The 17,814-nt window shown below is 38.2% G+C and overlaps 1 protein-coding gene across 8 annotated transcripts in view; it reads right to left on the bottom strand.

Annotated features, from left to right (window-relative positions):
• PLEKHG1 (pleckstrin homology and RhoGEF domain containing G1) overlaps positions 1 to 17,814 on the bottom strand; it is a 215,355-nt gene that overhangs the window by 145,066 nt on the left and 52,475 nt on the right. For 6 of the 8 annotated variants that reach the window (XM_073337635.1, XM_073337636.1, XM_073337634.1 and 3 more), the window contains one exon: positions 9,428 to 9,502. In XM_073337635.1, the coding sequence (XP_073193736.1) occupies positions 9,428 to 9,502 (75 nt within the window). Of the gene's footprint in view, positions 1 to 9,427; positions 9,505 to 17,814 lie in introns of those variants that run through there. The other 2 variants (XM_073337638.1, XM_073337641.1) reach the window with 1 other exon arrangement.

The raw sequence follows: 17,814 nt of genomic DNA, 5'->3' as shown, positions 1-17,814 counted from the left end.
CTGTCACCCCTAGGTCCTTTTCCGCAGAACTGCTGCCTAGCCATTTGGCCCCTAGTCTGTAGCGGTGCATTGGGTTCTTCCGTCCTAAGTGCAGGACCCTGCACTTATCCTTATTGAACCTCATCAGATTTCTTTTGGCCCAATCCTCCAATTTATCTAGGTCCTTCTGTATCCTATCCCTGCCCTCCAGCGTATCTACCACTCCTCCCAGTTTAGTATCATCCGCAAATTTGCTGAGAGTGCAATCCACACCATCCTCCAGATCATTTATGAAGATATTGAACAAAACCGGCCCCAGGACCGACCCCTGGGGCACTCCACTTGACACCGGCTGCCAACTAGACATGGAGCCATTGATCACTACCCGTTGAGCCCGACAATCTAGCCAGCTTTCTACCCACCTTATAGTGCATTCATCCAGCCCATACTTCCTTAACTTGCTGACAAGAATACTGTGGGAGACCGTGTCAAAAGCTTTGCTAAAGTCAAGAAACAAATGATCTCAAATGAAATTTGTCAACATTTTTTTGGAATTTTCAGATTCAGTTTGACCCAAACTGATTTTTTTGTTTTGTTTTGGGCAAACCAAAAGAGTCAGTTATTCACCCAACAACTCACCAACACCACACTGTATAAAATACCGTATGGCTGCATAAGTCAATCATCCAAAAATTGGGTGCAACCATTTCTTAATCTACATCTGCTAGTGTATAATTCACCAACTGAAAAAGGGCTACAGGATCTGGAAAAAAATGTTGCAAATAATTCCCTAGCTCCAATAAAGCACTGTTCATGAACCAGACCTGCTGCTCTTCATATTTGAGAGAAAATGTACATAGTGGGTGAATTCTGCTGCCATGGTCTATACTAAAAATGAAATGTGTGCCACAGGTTTACAGAGTGACATTTCAGCAAATATAAGATTTGCTTTCATAACACAGAACAAATGCTTATTACCTTTTGCAAGCTAAAACACAGAAATCTTTCCTGTCCACTTCCTTATATTGATACAGCTCATTGTTCGAGATGCATCTATTGTAACTGAAATATAAAAGCTTTCCTGTAGAAAAATGTATATAAATGGATCATGGTAGATTCTTTTTTAATATGGAGTCTATCTACTACTCATTGTTACACACACAGACTTCCTGAGAAATATTTCACATATACGTGGTAAACATACTCATAATATCCAGCTACAGTACCTCTAGCTTTTCTCTGGTTTAAAGCAAACAGTGGCATTTATAGGTTTATTTGTTGATTCTAAAGGGCTTGACAGAGCAGGCAATAGAGAAGCAAACATCAGAGGCCCTCAAGTCAAGGACCAAGTTCCAGTAAACTAATTACAGGAAACTCATTTCTCACTTGTCTGCTTCTGTACATTGTTCAGTTTAACTACTGGGGGGGTCATACTAAAATTCTTAGATAAGCAAAGTTCTAAAAATTCAGTTAGCATCTTACTGATACACTGCTGAAACTCCTACCCTTTACCCTCACACAAAAGGCTTGGTTAAAAGATGTAAACCCTCTATAAAATAAGGACTGTTCTGAGAATATTACTTGGGAAAAAATGCAACATTAAAAAGTCTGTAAGTAATCAGTAAAGAAAATTCTCAAAAACATTCTTTTTCCTTTATAGTTCATACATTCAGTTAATAATATTTTAACATGAAAAAACACACATTCAAACAACCTTAATTCTGATTTATAAGCCTTACTCTTACACCAATAAGACACTGGAGGTATAAATAAGATACATCTTTAACCACATACTTTCTAAATAAATATAATTAGAGATGTAGATGATAAAAGATTATATATGGTGTGGTGAGTCAACATTAAAGCTGTTATTGACATATGTACATTTTTTCATAATTAAATATTGTAAGATGTATATATGTGTAAGCAGTGTCAGGATGAGCTCCACCCTGACATCTGGTGCTGAGGTGTGGCAAGTTGTGGAAAAGAACTTCAGGGGCCGATCTCATTTGCATAGGCACACCCACTCCGCCTAGAATGAGGCCATAGCTGCCCAAATGGTCACTTTGGCTGCTGTGGGATCCCCAGTGTCTCTGTTATTGGGCCAGGAAGAATAAATTGTTATTACCCTGATTATGGGAACTGTGCTTGGAACTGTTCTTGACCTTTTGTTATGATGGAGGGACTCACCATCAACTAAGTAGCACTCGCTAGGCAAGGGTCATGGGTTTTAAAACTCTGAATTGAGAGAGGCTGGGGACAAGTAATAATACTTGGTGGCATGGGCCCCTCGGTGAGGGCCTTATATGCTAATTGCACTTCCTCCTCTCTCCACTGTGGAATATCAGAGCTAATTTTGATTCCATTAGGAGTCTAGTTACAGGCTGCTGAGCTCACTTTGGGCTAATGGTGCACCAGCACTGAGGCTCCCCTACTACAAGCTGAATTCACCAAAGAGCTGAACTGACTAAGAGCTGAAATCACTGAGCGTTGTGTTAAGTAGTGGGGGAGCCTGAAGATACATTGTGGAGCAGTTTGCGGGACGGCTGGAGTGCCTTGTGGACAGGCTGGTGGAGCAGTTCATAGGACGGCGGGAGCTGCTGATGGGACGCGGAGCAGTTTGTGGACCGGCTGGTGGAGGAGTTCGTGGGGTGGCTGGCGGAGCAAAGCGAAGGCCTATGGAGCTGTGGGGCGGTCAGCTTCAGATCATGTAAGGTGCCTCTTACCCCCGTCCCATCTCCACCCAGGTTGGGAGGTAAAGCTCCGCAGATAAACTTTCGAACTCTGGGGCTGCCATGACCAGGGACAGAGACTTTTGGGTCATTGGACTTTTGGGACTTTGGGTGATTTGGGGTTGCTGGACTCAAGAACCAAAGGGAAAGAGGCATGCCCCAATTTGCTTGGGGTGGGTTTTTTGCTCATGGGTTGTGTTATGAATCCTGTTGGTGGTGTTTCCCCAACATAATGCCACATTGTTTCTCTCTGTTATTAAAAGGCTTTTTGCTACACTCAGACTATGTGCTTGCGAGAGGGAAAGTATTGCCTCTTAGAGGCGCCCAGCGGGGGTGGTATATATTTGTCCCAGGTCACTGGGTGGGGGCTCGAGCTGGTTTGCATTGTGTTATTGGAATGGATCCCCTACATATTGAACCCAGCCCTTGTTGCTGCCAACTCTGACGGGCAGAAGGGTTACATAAGTCCTGTAAGGATAGTGGAATATTTGTGAAAATTTAAGTGATCATTTCCACAATTCTAGGGTTTTTGTTTGTTTGTTTTTTACTTGCAGTGTTATTGATGTTTATATTGTGTAGGGGTTTCTTTTATTCATTGTTGCAACCTTTACTTATGCTAACAATGTTTTTGTATGGGAATTCATTTTTTAAACATACATGGAAGAAAATGAAAATTACTAAAATGAATTTTTTTAAAGTTTGAAAAATTAAAACAATTAGACATTCAGTTTAATCTATATCTTGCATAGGTGATATTAAAATATAGACTTAAAACACAGATTGCTTAGCAAAAATTACAGTATTTTAGAGAACTGCACAGGTGTTAATCCTATCAAAATACTCAGGTATGTCGTGCAGTATTTCACAGGTTTAACTAATCACATCTTCCAGTGTTGCCACATAAAAAGTAACTAGCAACTCCATAATCAGATGCAAGCACCTTAGAATCTGCTACTCCAATCCAGATAAAACCCACATTGTTCATAATTATTCCGTTTTCCGGAATTCGCAGGGTTATTTCTAATATATGACGATGTGCCATAACAATTGACAAAAACTGCAGTGACCATCTGCTGCAGTGTTTTGGATGGTGATGCCAGCATTTTAACAGCAGTTCCCCAGGACTGATTGTGTATTTTAGAGACTGTTCTGCAAGCATTTGTACACCTGATATGAGGGGGGAATTGGCCCTTTCGAAATATTATGAAGGAATGGAAGCCAGGAGGAGATAGTTATATGTGTACATTAAGGAGATAGGTACATGGAAAGCCCTATCATGAACCCTGTCCAGGAGATGGCTCAAGTGAAACAGAATCTACTGTGCTGAATCTGGAACTAGCCATGCAGAGAGAGGCATATGCACAGTGGTCATTAGAGAATCCCATGTGAAAAATTAATTTCTAAATGGTTTAGCAGGGGAACTTTTTAACCTGCTGGTGAAGGAAGATAACATAATGGATAAACCTATGGACCAAATTATATGCAAAGTTCAAAATCTGGAAGGAGAAACTGGGGTTTCCTTAAAGGTATCAGCAGTTAATTCTCAGCCTCAGGGAGCCTCCTTTATACCAGAAGCCACACTTCATGAAATGGGTCAGGAGAGAGATACTGTTTCACGAGTGGGTCCCAGGCCATAGGACATTTGCAGGCAATGTCACAATGCCCATTTGAGACTGAATTGCCCAAGCAGAGGGAAGCAACACCAGGGAAGAAGAAGTTGATAATGCACGTTGGACTCAGGAGCTAAAATATGTCTGATCCATGTGAACATCCACTGCTGAAAGGGAAATAAATTTGTATGTAGGAGTTAAATTGGTGACTATTAATTATCAGCCACCACAGAAAACAAGAGAAATCCAGCTCCCTCCTAATTTGGGCTCTCTAAACACTAAATGGACTTTTGTTGTGGTGACTAATATTTCTAGTGCTGTTGTATTGGGAGTGGATTTCATCTGACAGCATCACAACAACTCCTAGGGTTAACAGAACACACTTGCCCCTGGATAATATTCAGATATCCCTGCTGGATGTTGGATATCTGAATTCAACAAAATTACTACTCTTAACTCCCTGATTTGGAGGGGTAACATCCTTGAAAGAAAACAAAACATCCTTCTTAAAACAAAATTGTTTAGACAACCGTTTATAAGAGTACAACAGTATGAACAGCGCTTTGAATGGATCTCTTTATGAAGAGTTCTTTTAGATAATAGAGTGTTATGGGAAAATATAAATATAAAAAGAATCAGCTTCTGAAATTCTTTTTTTTTAAAGATTTAAAGTTTCAGCTCTGATGTACATGGCAGCAAACCTATTTGCACAGAACTTTTGAACAAAACAAAAAAATTAGTTTTTTGCATACTTTAGCTACCATGAGTGAGTAGCACAAAATGCCAACATTATAAGGGAGAATTTTGACTTTTGCCTGCACACTAAAATTAAGATGCATAACCTTGAGAGGAAAGGGAAATCACAGTTCCTCCTCTCTAACTTTCTCCTTTTTAAATCACAACCACTCATGATGCCCTGTAAAATGTTTTCCTTCCCAGTGTCCGTTGGTCACTTTATGAGCCATGGGGACATTGAGAAACCATGCATTCAGAAGAATTTTTCAAATAAACTGGAAGTCCAGAGGCCACTTAAGAATTGTGTTTGCATTCTTCAAATTTCAGGTTATTTTTCCTTCACCTCTCACCATTCTAAGAAGCAATAACCCAAAATTCACTAAAAGAAAAGGAGTACTTGTGGCACCTTAGAGACTAACCAATTTATTTGAGCATGAGCTTTCGTGAGCTACAGCTCACTTCATCGGATGCATGCCGTGGAAACTGCAGCAGACTTTATTTATACACAGAGAATATGAAAAAATACCTCCTCCCACCCCACTGTCCTGCTGGTAATAGCTTATCTAAAGTGATCATCAGGTGGGCCATTTCCAGCACAAATCCAGGCTCTCTCACCCTCCACCCCCCCACACACAAATTCACTCTCCTGCTGGTGATAGCCCATCCAAAGTGACAACTCTTTACACAATGTGCATGATAATACAGTTATAATAAAGGCCCAACTTTATTATCATGCACATTGTGTAAAGAGTTGTCACTTTGGATGGGCTATCACCAGCAGGAGAATGAATTTGTGGGGGGGGGGGGTGAGAAAGCCTGGATTTGTGCTGGAAATGGCCCACCTGATGATCACTTTAGATAAGCTATTACCAGCAGGACAGTGGGGTGGGAGGAGGTATTTTTTCATATTCTCTGTGTATAAATAAAGTCTGCTGCAGTTTCCACGGCATGCATCCGATGAAGTGAGCTGTAGCTCACGAAAGCTCATGCTCAAATAAATTGGTTAGTCTCTAAGGTGCCACAAGTACTCCTTTTCTTTTTGCGAATACAGACTAACACGGCTGTTACTCTGAAACCAAAATTCACTAGAAACTGATGAGGATCCTCTTGGCAGTCCCTAGATCCTGGCTTAATTGAAGTGTTTCTGGAAAATTTCTTCACGTGTGGGTAGCTATGGAGAAAGGAAACTACATCCTCTTTCACAAAATCAATTGAAACCATATACTAAATGGTATATTCTCATCATTAAAAAACCCTCTTACAAATACACATTTACCTAGTATCAGCATTATAAGTTACAGTTAGGGCTGGTATTATTGGGTAAATGGTTTGGGGCCTCTGTCTGAAGACCCCTCCTACCCTGCCTCTGGACACTGCCTTTTTTAGAGTGTTTATTAGAGTAAACCTTGTCTCTCTTTTCTGTCACTTCCCCCTAATGGGATATACACAGTTTGCACCTCTCCCGTGTCCTCCTATCACTTCCCTGCACTGCTGCTTCTACAGGATCCACCTCTGCTTGTTTTTCTTCCTGTGTTAGCAACCTGTGTTTAAACTTAGTATAAATTCAGTTCCAGCATTGCCAACTGGTGCCACTGGCGTTTATGACAGTACACTGGTCTCTTCCTTCTTAGTCATCTGACCCTCTCCAGCTGAAGCTTAAAAGAGGGCATCTGGGCCTCAGAGGGCAGAAAGACCTGGTGAGTCAGAGCTTCCCTAGAGTACAGAGGAGGGAGAAGGGCATGTGAGAACTCCTGAGCACAGGAGAGCGACAGAAGGAGCAGTACAGAATTGCTTAGAGGAACACTCTAGAGAGCACAGTCCATCCCTGTAAGGAGAAAGGAATTGTTAGGAAACCACCAGAGAGCCCCAGCCAGAGAAGGCTAGAGGGGGCTGAAGGCTGAGATCAATAGAGGGAGATGCTTGTTTGTCTCTCTGAGCCATAAAGCTGAAGCTGGAGAGCCAGAAAGGAGTAAAGTCTGGGGTGATGCATGATGAGAGATGCCCGAGTCATACCTTAGAGCTGCATACAGTGAGACACGCCAGGGCTGTACATTGCTGGATAGCTGGGAACTTGGTTTGTTATAGTTTATACACACAGGGTTTTCTTCTGTAATAAGTTATCCCCTAATTATACTCAAAGACTGTTGAGACTATTTCTGGGGACCACTTGAGTGGAAACTGGGGTAGGCACCATTTGTTGTGCTGCGGCCTGATGCAGGAGGGCGTCCCAAGCAGGAGCCACCTTATGACAAATACTAATGCAAATTTCTAGACAGACAACATTTTGGACAATCCGCATGTTTAGCTGTGTTCTGAATAATCTAAAGCACTGTGTTTAAGGTTAATTGGAGGAAACGCTGGTGGTGGTGGGATGTCTGAGGAGTGTAAAACTTTGATAGAAACCCAAAAGAGCAATAATAGCCAACTGGTTTTGCAGCAAGAACAAAGAAAGAAAACAAGACCTGGTAGAAAGCTGGGAATAAAAGATAGACCTACTGTCCAGCCAGGAGGTGTGGCATCAAAGAGATCTCTATTACCTTTCCAGCTTTAGAGAGGAGGTTTACTGAAATCTCCTCTCTCTCTGTTCTTTCTGAGTCCCTTTAAATCCCTGTCCCTGTTTCCTTCCTGACGAAAAGTAAAAAGAAAAAAACACCTTACAAACAAGACCCATTTACTAGAATATTGGTCCACACTGAAGTGGTGAATTAAAATGTATTATAGTAACAAAAAAAATTATCTTTCACAGAAGTAGTTTTCTTCCAAACTTGCAGTGAAAGTTTTGAATTGTTTCTATATCCAAGTGCTAGTTTATCCCAGTTCTTCTCTGGGAAGCAAAGGATTAGTGAATGACTTATCACCTGCATACACAAATTGTAAATGAATTCACATTTCAGAAATTGTAATCTAATATTTCCACAAGGAATTTATGGTAATTTTACATCATAAAAACTCACTCATGCTTTATTAATGCTACTACAGAGACAACCATAAACATGTTTTTGAAATTTGCTTTAAGAAATACAACCAACAAGGTATGCAACAATCTGCTCCAAATAAAATTTCTAACAGAAGAATACAAACATCAGTTCTAAGTGTACTTTAATCACAACGCTTTTACTGCACAAGATATATCATTCATAGGCAAATAAAAATGTGTGTAGGGTTTGTACTGAGAGCAGTCATTTGAAGGTTCGGTGTAAATTTGCATGTGTCTCAATCTTGCATTTAGATGCCCTTAGCAATGCCTACTGAACCACATAGTAAATTAATCAACAAGAACTTAAGAGGCTCTTTGTAAACAAACACATCAAGTTTTCAAAGGAAAAGGAATTAGTTGTCTGCCATTGTTTATAAAAAGTGTTTCAAAATATCTTTCATATGTCAAAGTGACAAGTAAGGTCTAGATATCACTGGCTACGTGTCAAGAAAGATACTTTATAGATATTTTAAAAATCCCAATTCTAAGCTGTATACTTCTTTTAAAAAAATCAATATGGAGAGTACGGTAAAGCAACCTGAATTGCAAATTACCTTCATAACAAATTATATTTAAAAAGACTAAGGGAATACAGTAATTATGAAAGTGAGGATAAGTGTGCTAAAGATCACAGGGACAGGCACAAGCTCTGCAAGCTTCCCCCACAAAGCTCTGTCAAATTACCTCAGTGCTGATCTGGAAAACCCTTCTATTTCTAGTCCTGGGACTATTCTAAGAGGAGACCATTCAACATACAAGAGCATGTGATATATTTGCAATGACAAATTTTCACTAGTAACCACATTCAAAGGTTTTAAATGCATCTAAAAAAAAAACAGTGGCTTGATTTTCAGAGAAGCTGAGCATTTGAAGTTCAATGGGAACAAGACAAGTTCAGCTCCTGTGAAAATTTAAGCCACTTATTTAAGTGACTAAATACAGATCTGGGTGGCTAACTTAAGCGTCCCACATTTGAAAGTATTAGTCTTAGGCAATAAGAGTATTCTCATTATTCTTACTGAAGAAGACTAGTCACCCTCTCCAAAAGGTGAAAAATTATTAGGTCATTGAACAGCTCAATATTTTCAAATATTATGCATTTAAATACCATCAAGAAATAAAGATTATAGAAAAGAGGCTATTCACAAATAAGTGAAAAATAATCAATATTGAACAAATCTGTCTTGAGGAATAAATGTTTTGAATTAGGCAATATAGGAAAGCTTTCCTATTCTCCTATAAGTCATATCTTTGAAAAAGCCAATTCTCTCTCTCTCTCTTTATTAATTTTAAAGTTTTTCACAGGCTGAAGTCACAAAAAGTTTTAAGGTTTCTTGCCTGCAATATTTAGTCAGAGAAAATGAGAGATTTCTCAAGAAGAAAACAATACTAACCTTCATTCCTGGGGATGGCTTCTGAACCCCCTGGTGTTTTATCTGGCATCTCAGCTGAGACCAGTTTAGTGAAACCTGAGGGAGAAAGAAAGGAAAGTATTCTAAAGCAAAGCCAGTACATTCCAGCTGAAGGACACCTTTCCTTCCCCAGGTTAGGGATACAATTTCAGCCTAGATCACTCTCACACTCCAAAAAAGAATGCCATTCATTTCAGCAAGTGTTGTTCAACACGATAATATGAATCTCAGATTAATAAATGTAGTGCTAAGGCTTTATAAACACAGTTGGATGTAGCAGTGAACCTGACAGATATGTGCAATAACTTTAGAGGATCAAGGCAAAGTAGAAATGGTTTTGTATGTTTTTGTTTTGTTTTTTGTCTCAGTGTTGCAATTTTTTTTAAAGTGAATTCACAATCAAAAACCTCTGCAGCAACCATTCAGTAGAAGGGTTATTCATAGCCACATGTTAACCAATGTAACAAAAAGTAACAAAACAGTAACAAAACAAAACAGTAACAAAATTCTTACTTTGAGAGTAACATCATTGGGAAAGACTACAAAGTAGATATCTTAAGCTTTTTAAAAAAATAATGTTTTTACTTAAGTCTGTTGGGAAAAATAGTGTTTGCTTATTTAAAATATCACTGTATTGTGGTTAGTGATGTCAGTCTTAAAAAAGAATCATAGAATTTAGAGAGAGAAAAGATCTTTTAGGTCACTCCTCTCCCTGCCACTGCAGGGCCTGTTGTGACAATTGTGACATTTACCCTCAACTATGAAAAGTATATAAAAGTTCACAAGATGTCACAGTAACCTAGAGCAACAAGTGAGAAATGGTACAAAAGAGAGACAAACTGAATTAGTCCAAACAAAAAAAGCCTACTGATATAACTTAAGGGCTGTTAAGATCATGCTCAGTAAACACGTAAAATGCAGAACCAGAAATCAGTGAATGAAAATTGGTGTGTTGGAAAGATGGTAGACAAAATGATGAGGGAATAGGCTACTCCACCCACCATTCCTTTTGAATCGCCACCTTTACCAGCTCCATCTGAACCCCAAACCACCACCTGGGATGAAACAGGATCAGACTAACAGCAGCAGCAACAGCTGCAGCCAATCTCAGTTAACTTCTTCTCTCTTCCCCCAAATGACAGTTATTACCATCTAACAGACTGTTAAACAAGGCAGTTTTTCCTTCTAAAAGCTCTCTCTAGCTAATGAAAAGGGAACAAGGCATGATGTTAAAATGAAAGCCTTATTCAATACTTTATATTTCAAATGCTTTAATGGCTTTCCTTCTTTTCCTTATCTTTAATAGAAGGTTAAAAGGATTTTTAATGATGTGTTCACCATGGTATTAAACAGGCCCCAGCCCTTGTTTAATACTGGGCATTTTCTGGATTATGTTAACACCTTTGGGAAACAGGCCCTTCATAACAGTACACAGTATTTATTAGTGTATTGTCCAGCCTATTTTGGGGTGTTTCCCTTCAACGGGGATTTTAATCACTTCCCTTGGGAGAATATTCCACAGCCTAATGGAACCAACTGTCAGGAGGTATTTCCTGAAATTCATCCTGACTTTTCCCTCTCAGTGGCATCCCACTAAGCCTGGCTGGTTTGCACCAGCCTTATACCTTTGACTTTCCTCTAGTTTAAACGCTTCAAACATTTGTAGATCACCACCACCGCTTCCCAGTCACACCCTATGCTTGATATCATCTCTTAGCAATACCACACACATTTAATTCTTTCAACCTTTCTTCAATAGTCATTTCATCCTGTTCAAGAGTGTCTAACATGATGGAATGGTTTTGAATCAAAGTGATTTAAAATATCTATTTGAATCATGATTTAAAAATCAGCAAGCAGGAAACCTTGCTTTAAAAAGAATTGATTTTAATCTTGTTTTGCATTTGTACTTTGTTTGTTTGTTATTTTCCTAAACAAAAAGGTTGATTCTCATTGGTTAGTAACCTTTAAAACATGTTGATTTCACAATTAAGTACAGTCTTTACACTATAGTTTGTACTTCTTTTGCAAATCAGGAGGATACACTATGTCTGTCAATCTACATTTATTTAAACAATTGCATAGCTTAACATACATTTATTCAGATTCTTACATTTTTACAATGTTATAATATGGAAAATGATGCATTTCTTATTCACTATGGTTTTTTTTTAAACTTTGTGGCAAGGTGTGTTTGGATGGATATTGGAATTCAATTAAAATGCACAAAAACAGCATTTTAAAAATGTTTTTTCATTTGTTAAATAAGGCTACCTAAAATATTCTGGATACATAATTTCTTACGTTTATCAAAACATGTTTGTATTTAAAACTAACTGATTTATTAAACAAAGGAAGTATTATCTGTAGTTACAAGACAATCAGTTCAATTCACTATCACCATATCCTTCAAGATTTTAGAACTGGTAGGTGTCATTCTCTCATGTCTAGCTTTTATTTATAGATTGGAAAACAAAAACAAGCCTTGCTGCTTTTTCAACTCCCAATCTGTTTCTCAACTTGAATGAACTTCACAACAAGATTTTGCCACTGGTTTATGCTAATGGATCATCTTTTGTACTGGCTTATAGCTAGTATGTATCAAACATTTTTCAAGTCCTACTTTTAAGCCTCTGCAAATTTTAACATTTTCCCATTACTGGTTAAAAATACATTCCTTACTATTAGTTAAGCTCTTACAGCAAGTTTATGAAACAGAGGAAGACAGTCCTCTGCCCCAAGGAGCTTGCATTCCAACCAGAGAAACAGAGAGCACTCATTGGGGAATGGAACATGTCTGGTGATGATTTATTAAGTGCAATGCAGTTTATGGCACTAGATATTTTTGTATTAAGTAATAGTAGCCCAGTTTATGGCATTAGAAGCTTAAAAGGCATACAAAAAAAAATCAGTCAACTTTTCTGTCCTTAACAGCTTCCTCACACAAGGGAGTTGGTTTACATGTATGGATATGCCCTGGAATTCAGAGGATGGTCTACAAGGTCACCAAATACAGCATTTTGGAAGACTTCTGCATCTTAGCTTTGGTATAAGGTGACTTAGGGAATAGAGCGTCTGTTAATCAAATAAGGGGCTTCAGATTTTTTCAAACCATTATGCCCCTGTGTATCAGATATGGTTTGTTCAAATCCCTACTGCCATCCCTAGAACAAAAATAAACATTTCAGCACTGACCTTTATCAAATAATCTGTATATATAAAATACAACAATACAATTTATTTCTGATTTCTCAGGCATATTTATTTATATTTATACCAGACATAGCTGTCCAGTGTTATGGAGGCATTCACAATTTTAAAAATACATACAAATCTTATAAATGATAGGCATAGTCTTACAAGTTTCAGGGTGGAATTCAACATAAGAATATAGGAAACCTGTTGATGCCTATTTAGAAAGCATCAGAAGCTCTGTTAACGAAGAGATTTTACAGAAGAGTTCTGTTCATCTCACATAAAAACCAAATCCTACACAGTCTTTACACAGGCAAAATTTCCATTGACTTCAGAAAGAGTTTTGCCTGAGTAAGATCTGCAAGATTTGGTACCTAGCAGGTAAATTTCACCCACAAATAATTAGACTACTACTTATTATGAAGTAGTTGATTATAATTTCTGAATTCCCCACCACCATGAATTCACTGGTTATAAGTTTATACAACATTTATCCAATTGAATATTACCATCCATGTAGTTATATAAAGGGCAGTTGTACAACCTCCCACACCATTTAAACAAGCATGGCCTTGACACATGATTTAAGAAAAGTTCTCTAAAAATCCTTTAAAAAAAATCAAATCTATAATAAAATAGAAACACAAGTTGTAGCCGCTCTCCAGCAGAGTTTAATTTTTCATCTCCATCTGCTTTTCAAACAGATTGCTAGAAATTAATTACATATGCTTATCATCATGAAACAGTTGGCTGGAATAAATACACAGACACTAATTCTACAGTCTTGGCAAGCTCACTGCCATCACTTTGGATTCAATGATGCATATTGTTTGTGAATATTTAGCCAATATATAAAGTCAAATGCTGCTTATTCAGTAAGGCCTATAGGTACTAATCAATTACTCTATATGTTTGACTGAAAGAACATAAGTAAATGCAGTATTTAATTCTATCATCCCATTTAGAATTCCAGAGAACTGTTTCTATAACCTGTAGGTTTTTTAAAAAACAGTTTTCATATTACAAATGCAGACTTCTCCATGTTTTTTAACAATAAAGAATAAAACATGGATATCAGTGTCTCTTCATTTTGAGCAACATGGAATTAACAAACATTTAAGTGGTAATAAATCACTAAAATGCCAATGACAATTTAATGAAATTCCTAATCTCCTTCACAAATCTATGGGTTTTTTTAAGGGGAACTTTGTACTGGGGCTAAATAAGAAGCAAGAAAACATTTACACATAAAACTATTTTCTTGGACACTCATTTTCTGTCTTCCCTCTGTTTCTATTAGGTAAACTTTATTTAGGTAAACTTTATTTTTTTAATTCAGACCACTTCCCCTTCACATTATAAATCATTCCCTTCTGCTTGATCTTAAAAAGAAGTCATAACCTTGCCTTTGTGACACCCCAATCTGTTACCAGAGAACATTACATTTAAAATGAGACACCTGCCAATTTTCACATCTTAGGACTCTAATGACATGCATGTGTCCAACTCTTCACTGAGCATGCCCTATTGTTTGCTGCACAAAAAACAAACAAGATTCAAGCTGGCATTTGAATGACCTTGACATTTTTCATAATGGAGTTCTAAATTGAAAGAGTTATTTTCAAATACCCCACACAAGACATGGTGTTTACTGAACCGATTCATACTTTCAACAGCTTTAATGGCTGTCTGTGAGAAGAACTCATTTGGATAATCCAAATGAATTTCAACACCATCATTCCATTGATGGATTTTCACTATTTACCAGTTTACTATATGTAAGTATAATACAGTGCTGCTAAAGTTTGTGATTTACTACAATGTTCAAATTGTTATTCACCTAAATAAATATGCAATAAGTTTAAAAGGCCCATTTGCTCTAGAAAAAGAAATTTTCAAAACATTGCTTAGAAATACTCGTTCACAGTTTCATAAAACCAGTAAACCTAATCATACTGATTATCCTAGATTTTTCTACACTGACAATTTAAAGTTTACCATCATCACTCTAGTACTAGCAGAGCTCCCCCAGCCTTAGGAACAGTGGCAGCATCAGCTTACACCTGAGCTTTCTAAGCCAGTGTTGTCTAGATCTATTCTGAGCAGCACTGACCAGGACTAAGTGAAGGCTACAATTTTAAATTATACTTAAAATGCAGGAGTCCAGTTTGATGATGAAGAAAGGCAGTTCTTTCTTTCCAACTCACATCACCAAATTGTCAAGATAACAGCTTCCACTTTGGATATTTAGGTAAACAGAATTCAGAAAAACGTTTTTTAGTTTTGTGTTTTTGATTAGAGGAACGGCAAGGCTGGGGGAAGAAGGAGAGGCGTGCAACAGCAAGATTTATTTTCAAGTTAGAAACTGAGGCCTTGACCCCGAATTCTGTATTGTTCAGACAGATCGATCTCGATGGGACTTTGAGTATAGTTACTCACATACATAAGCACTTGCAGGATAGGACTTTAATATAAGTACAGTAAAACCATGATCAATACACATTCTGAACTTTGACATAAATTAAACATTTTCCAAGGAAGGTAGACACAGTGCTCCAACTAACACTATTTTTTTTTGTGTCTTATGATATATGATGTCTTACGTAATGCTATCATCATCTCCATTTTCAAAAAAGGAGTCAAGGCCAACTGTGGTAACTATCGAGGCATTGCCCTTATCTCTATCGCTGGGAAGATTCTTGCTAGAATCTGACTGAATCGTCTGCTCCCTCTTGCAGAGGAAGTATTTCCAGAGTCCATTTGGCTTCAGACCATCATGAGGCACCACCAACATGACTTTTGCAGCCAGGTAGATTCAGAAAAAATACCACCACCACCACCAGGAGCTGTATATGGCCTTTATCGATCTGACCAAAGCCTTCAACTCTGGTCAACCATGAGGATCTGTGGAAAATCATGTTAAAGTTTGGCTGCACAAGCAAATATATCACCATTGTAAGACTCCTCCATGACCGGATGACTGCCTCCACCCTGTGCAGCAGCTCTACCTCCGACCCCTGTGTCATCCAAACTGGCATAAAACAAGGTTGTGTACTGGCACCCACCCTTTTCTCCATTTTCTTAGCAGCTATGAAAACACTAATTCAAGATCGTCTACCACAGGGGATTGGCATCCAATATCGGATTGACAGCGACATCTTCAACCTTTCTCATGTTTCTTTGTTGTTTGAAAGGGGATGTTAACGTGAATTCTGATCATTTGGGGTATACCAATAGCAGTTGGTATAAAGCCATCTTTTCAAATTAAGGGAGGGATCCTTTCCTTTTGCAATGGCCATATTCTTGTAGATGATAGATAGATAAGAGATAAAAGAATGCAACCCCGCTTACCTTCTAATCCAAATAACTCAATGTATACAACAATCCTACTGTGAACCTCTGGGTTACAAACAGTTGTGAGTTCAATTATACAAGGGACCTCAAGAAAAATAATCTTACAGGACACTTTTGAATGTTTTTATCTGAGCTGCAATTATTGACAAAGCCAGTATTATTCCTGTCCTTTGTGGCTTCAACTGTTAGGCCACATGACACTTAAAATTCCTGGGTCCATCACTATTTACAAAAGTTACAGTATTTGTGATTCTAATTACTGTATATGTTTGGGCACTATTTTTTGCAGGAACATTGAAAAGTGCTACATAAGAGCTCTGTATTATTATTACCCAGTTAGGAAGCTTGAAATGCAATATGCATTTATCTGTGATATTATGAATACATACAACTATACTGTTTATGTTTCTCAAGTAAAATAAGCAAGGCTCTAACAGTAACCAAAAGCATGCAGATCCGTGGCCATGCATTTTTACATGCCATAATCAGCCAGGGCCACCCAAATGGGCCCAGTGGGAGGTCTCAGAGCAAAAATTTCTTCAACTCTCTAATGGTAGATCAGTTTTCCTCTCAAAACCCAGAACTGCTGCAAATACTTCAGGAGTTACAGAAAAAGCAAAAAAGAAGTCAAATTTAATATTACAAAAATGAAGTGCTCCAAAAAACAGAACAAAAATGACAGATATTTCCATTCATTGCAATGTTCAAAATAATGTATAGTGATTAACATATCAGTAATTAAAAGGTATTTAAAAAGGAACACAACATAAATGCAATTTGTTTGTATTACATAAGGAAATAGCACAGTGAAATAGCATAGCTCTCCTAAATTGAGCCTTAATAGAAGCAGCAATCACTAATTGTATTCCAAAAAGGGTCAGCAGTTTGAAATAAACACCTCCCAGTGTTTGGATTCTTATTTGAACTAAACAAATCAGTGAAAGAAACACCCCCCCCCCGGCCCTCATAAGTTTCACCGACAAAAGCACCTGTGTGGACAGTGCTGTCGGTGGGAGATGGTCTCCCACTGACATAGCTACCACCACTCATTAAACCATCCCCAATTATATATGAGTGAGAGAGAGAGAGAGAGCGAGCGCACGTGCGTGCACCCGAGCGGCTACAGGGGAGACCTTGCAGCTGCAGCAGTACAGCTGTGACACTGTAAGGTCTGTAGTGTAGACACAGCCAAATTCTTGAGAGACAAGCAAAACATCTCCCTGTAGGACACCAGCAGCAACAACTGCATGGATTGGCCTCAGTTCAGGAAAGCATCCCTATTCAAGACAACACATAAATCATTTGCTTAACCCAAATCAGACTTCAGCACTTGCCTAAAGTTAATCACATGCTTAAGTGCTTTTCTGAATCACGGACAATATAGTATATTTATTATGTATATAGATTTATTATGTATAGATCAAATACTTTCTATTGAAAAGCTGAGATTTCCTTTTGCATTGCCAAGGGTTACATCCTGTCTCCAAAAGTTTTGCCACTCACTTCCAGGGAATGGGGATTTCACCCTAGGACTTTGGAAGGGAACATAGTATCTAATCTTCTGGATCTATATTCCACACTAACATGGAGTGCTGGTCCACTGGCCCTCTACCTTTCCTCTTGGTGTCACGGATTCTACATAAGCCACACTGTCACTGGTTGGGTGAACACCCTCAGACAAAACATCTCCACCATGCTGTCATTATGGTAATAATAAAGGTAATAGACAAGAACATTCTTTAAAATCAAGTCCACTCAAATACATTGAAAACCCAGAAAAATTCTAAATAAAGACAAGAGGGGATAAAAGAATAGAAATC

This window comes from Lepidochelys kempii, chromosome 3, assembly GCF_965140265.1.
Source record: "Lepidochelys kempii isolate rLepKem1 chromosome 3, rLepKem1.hap2, whole genome shotgun sequence".
Taxonomy (NCBI): domain Eukaryota; kingdom Metazoa; phylum Chordata; order Testudines; family Cheloniidae; genus Lepidochelys; species Lepidochelys kempii.
This window is presented reverse-complemented; position numbering and strand designations above follow the sequence as displayed.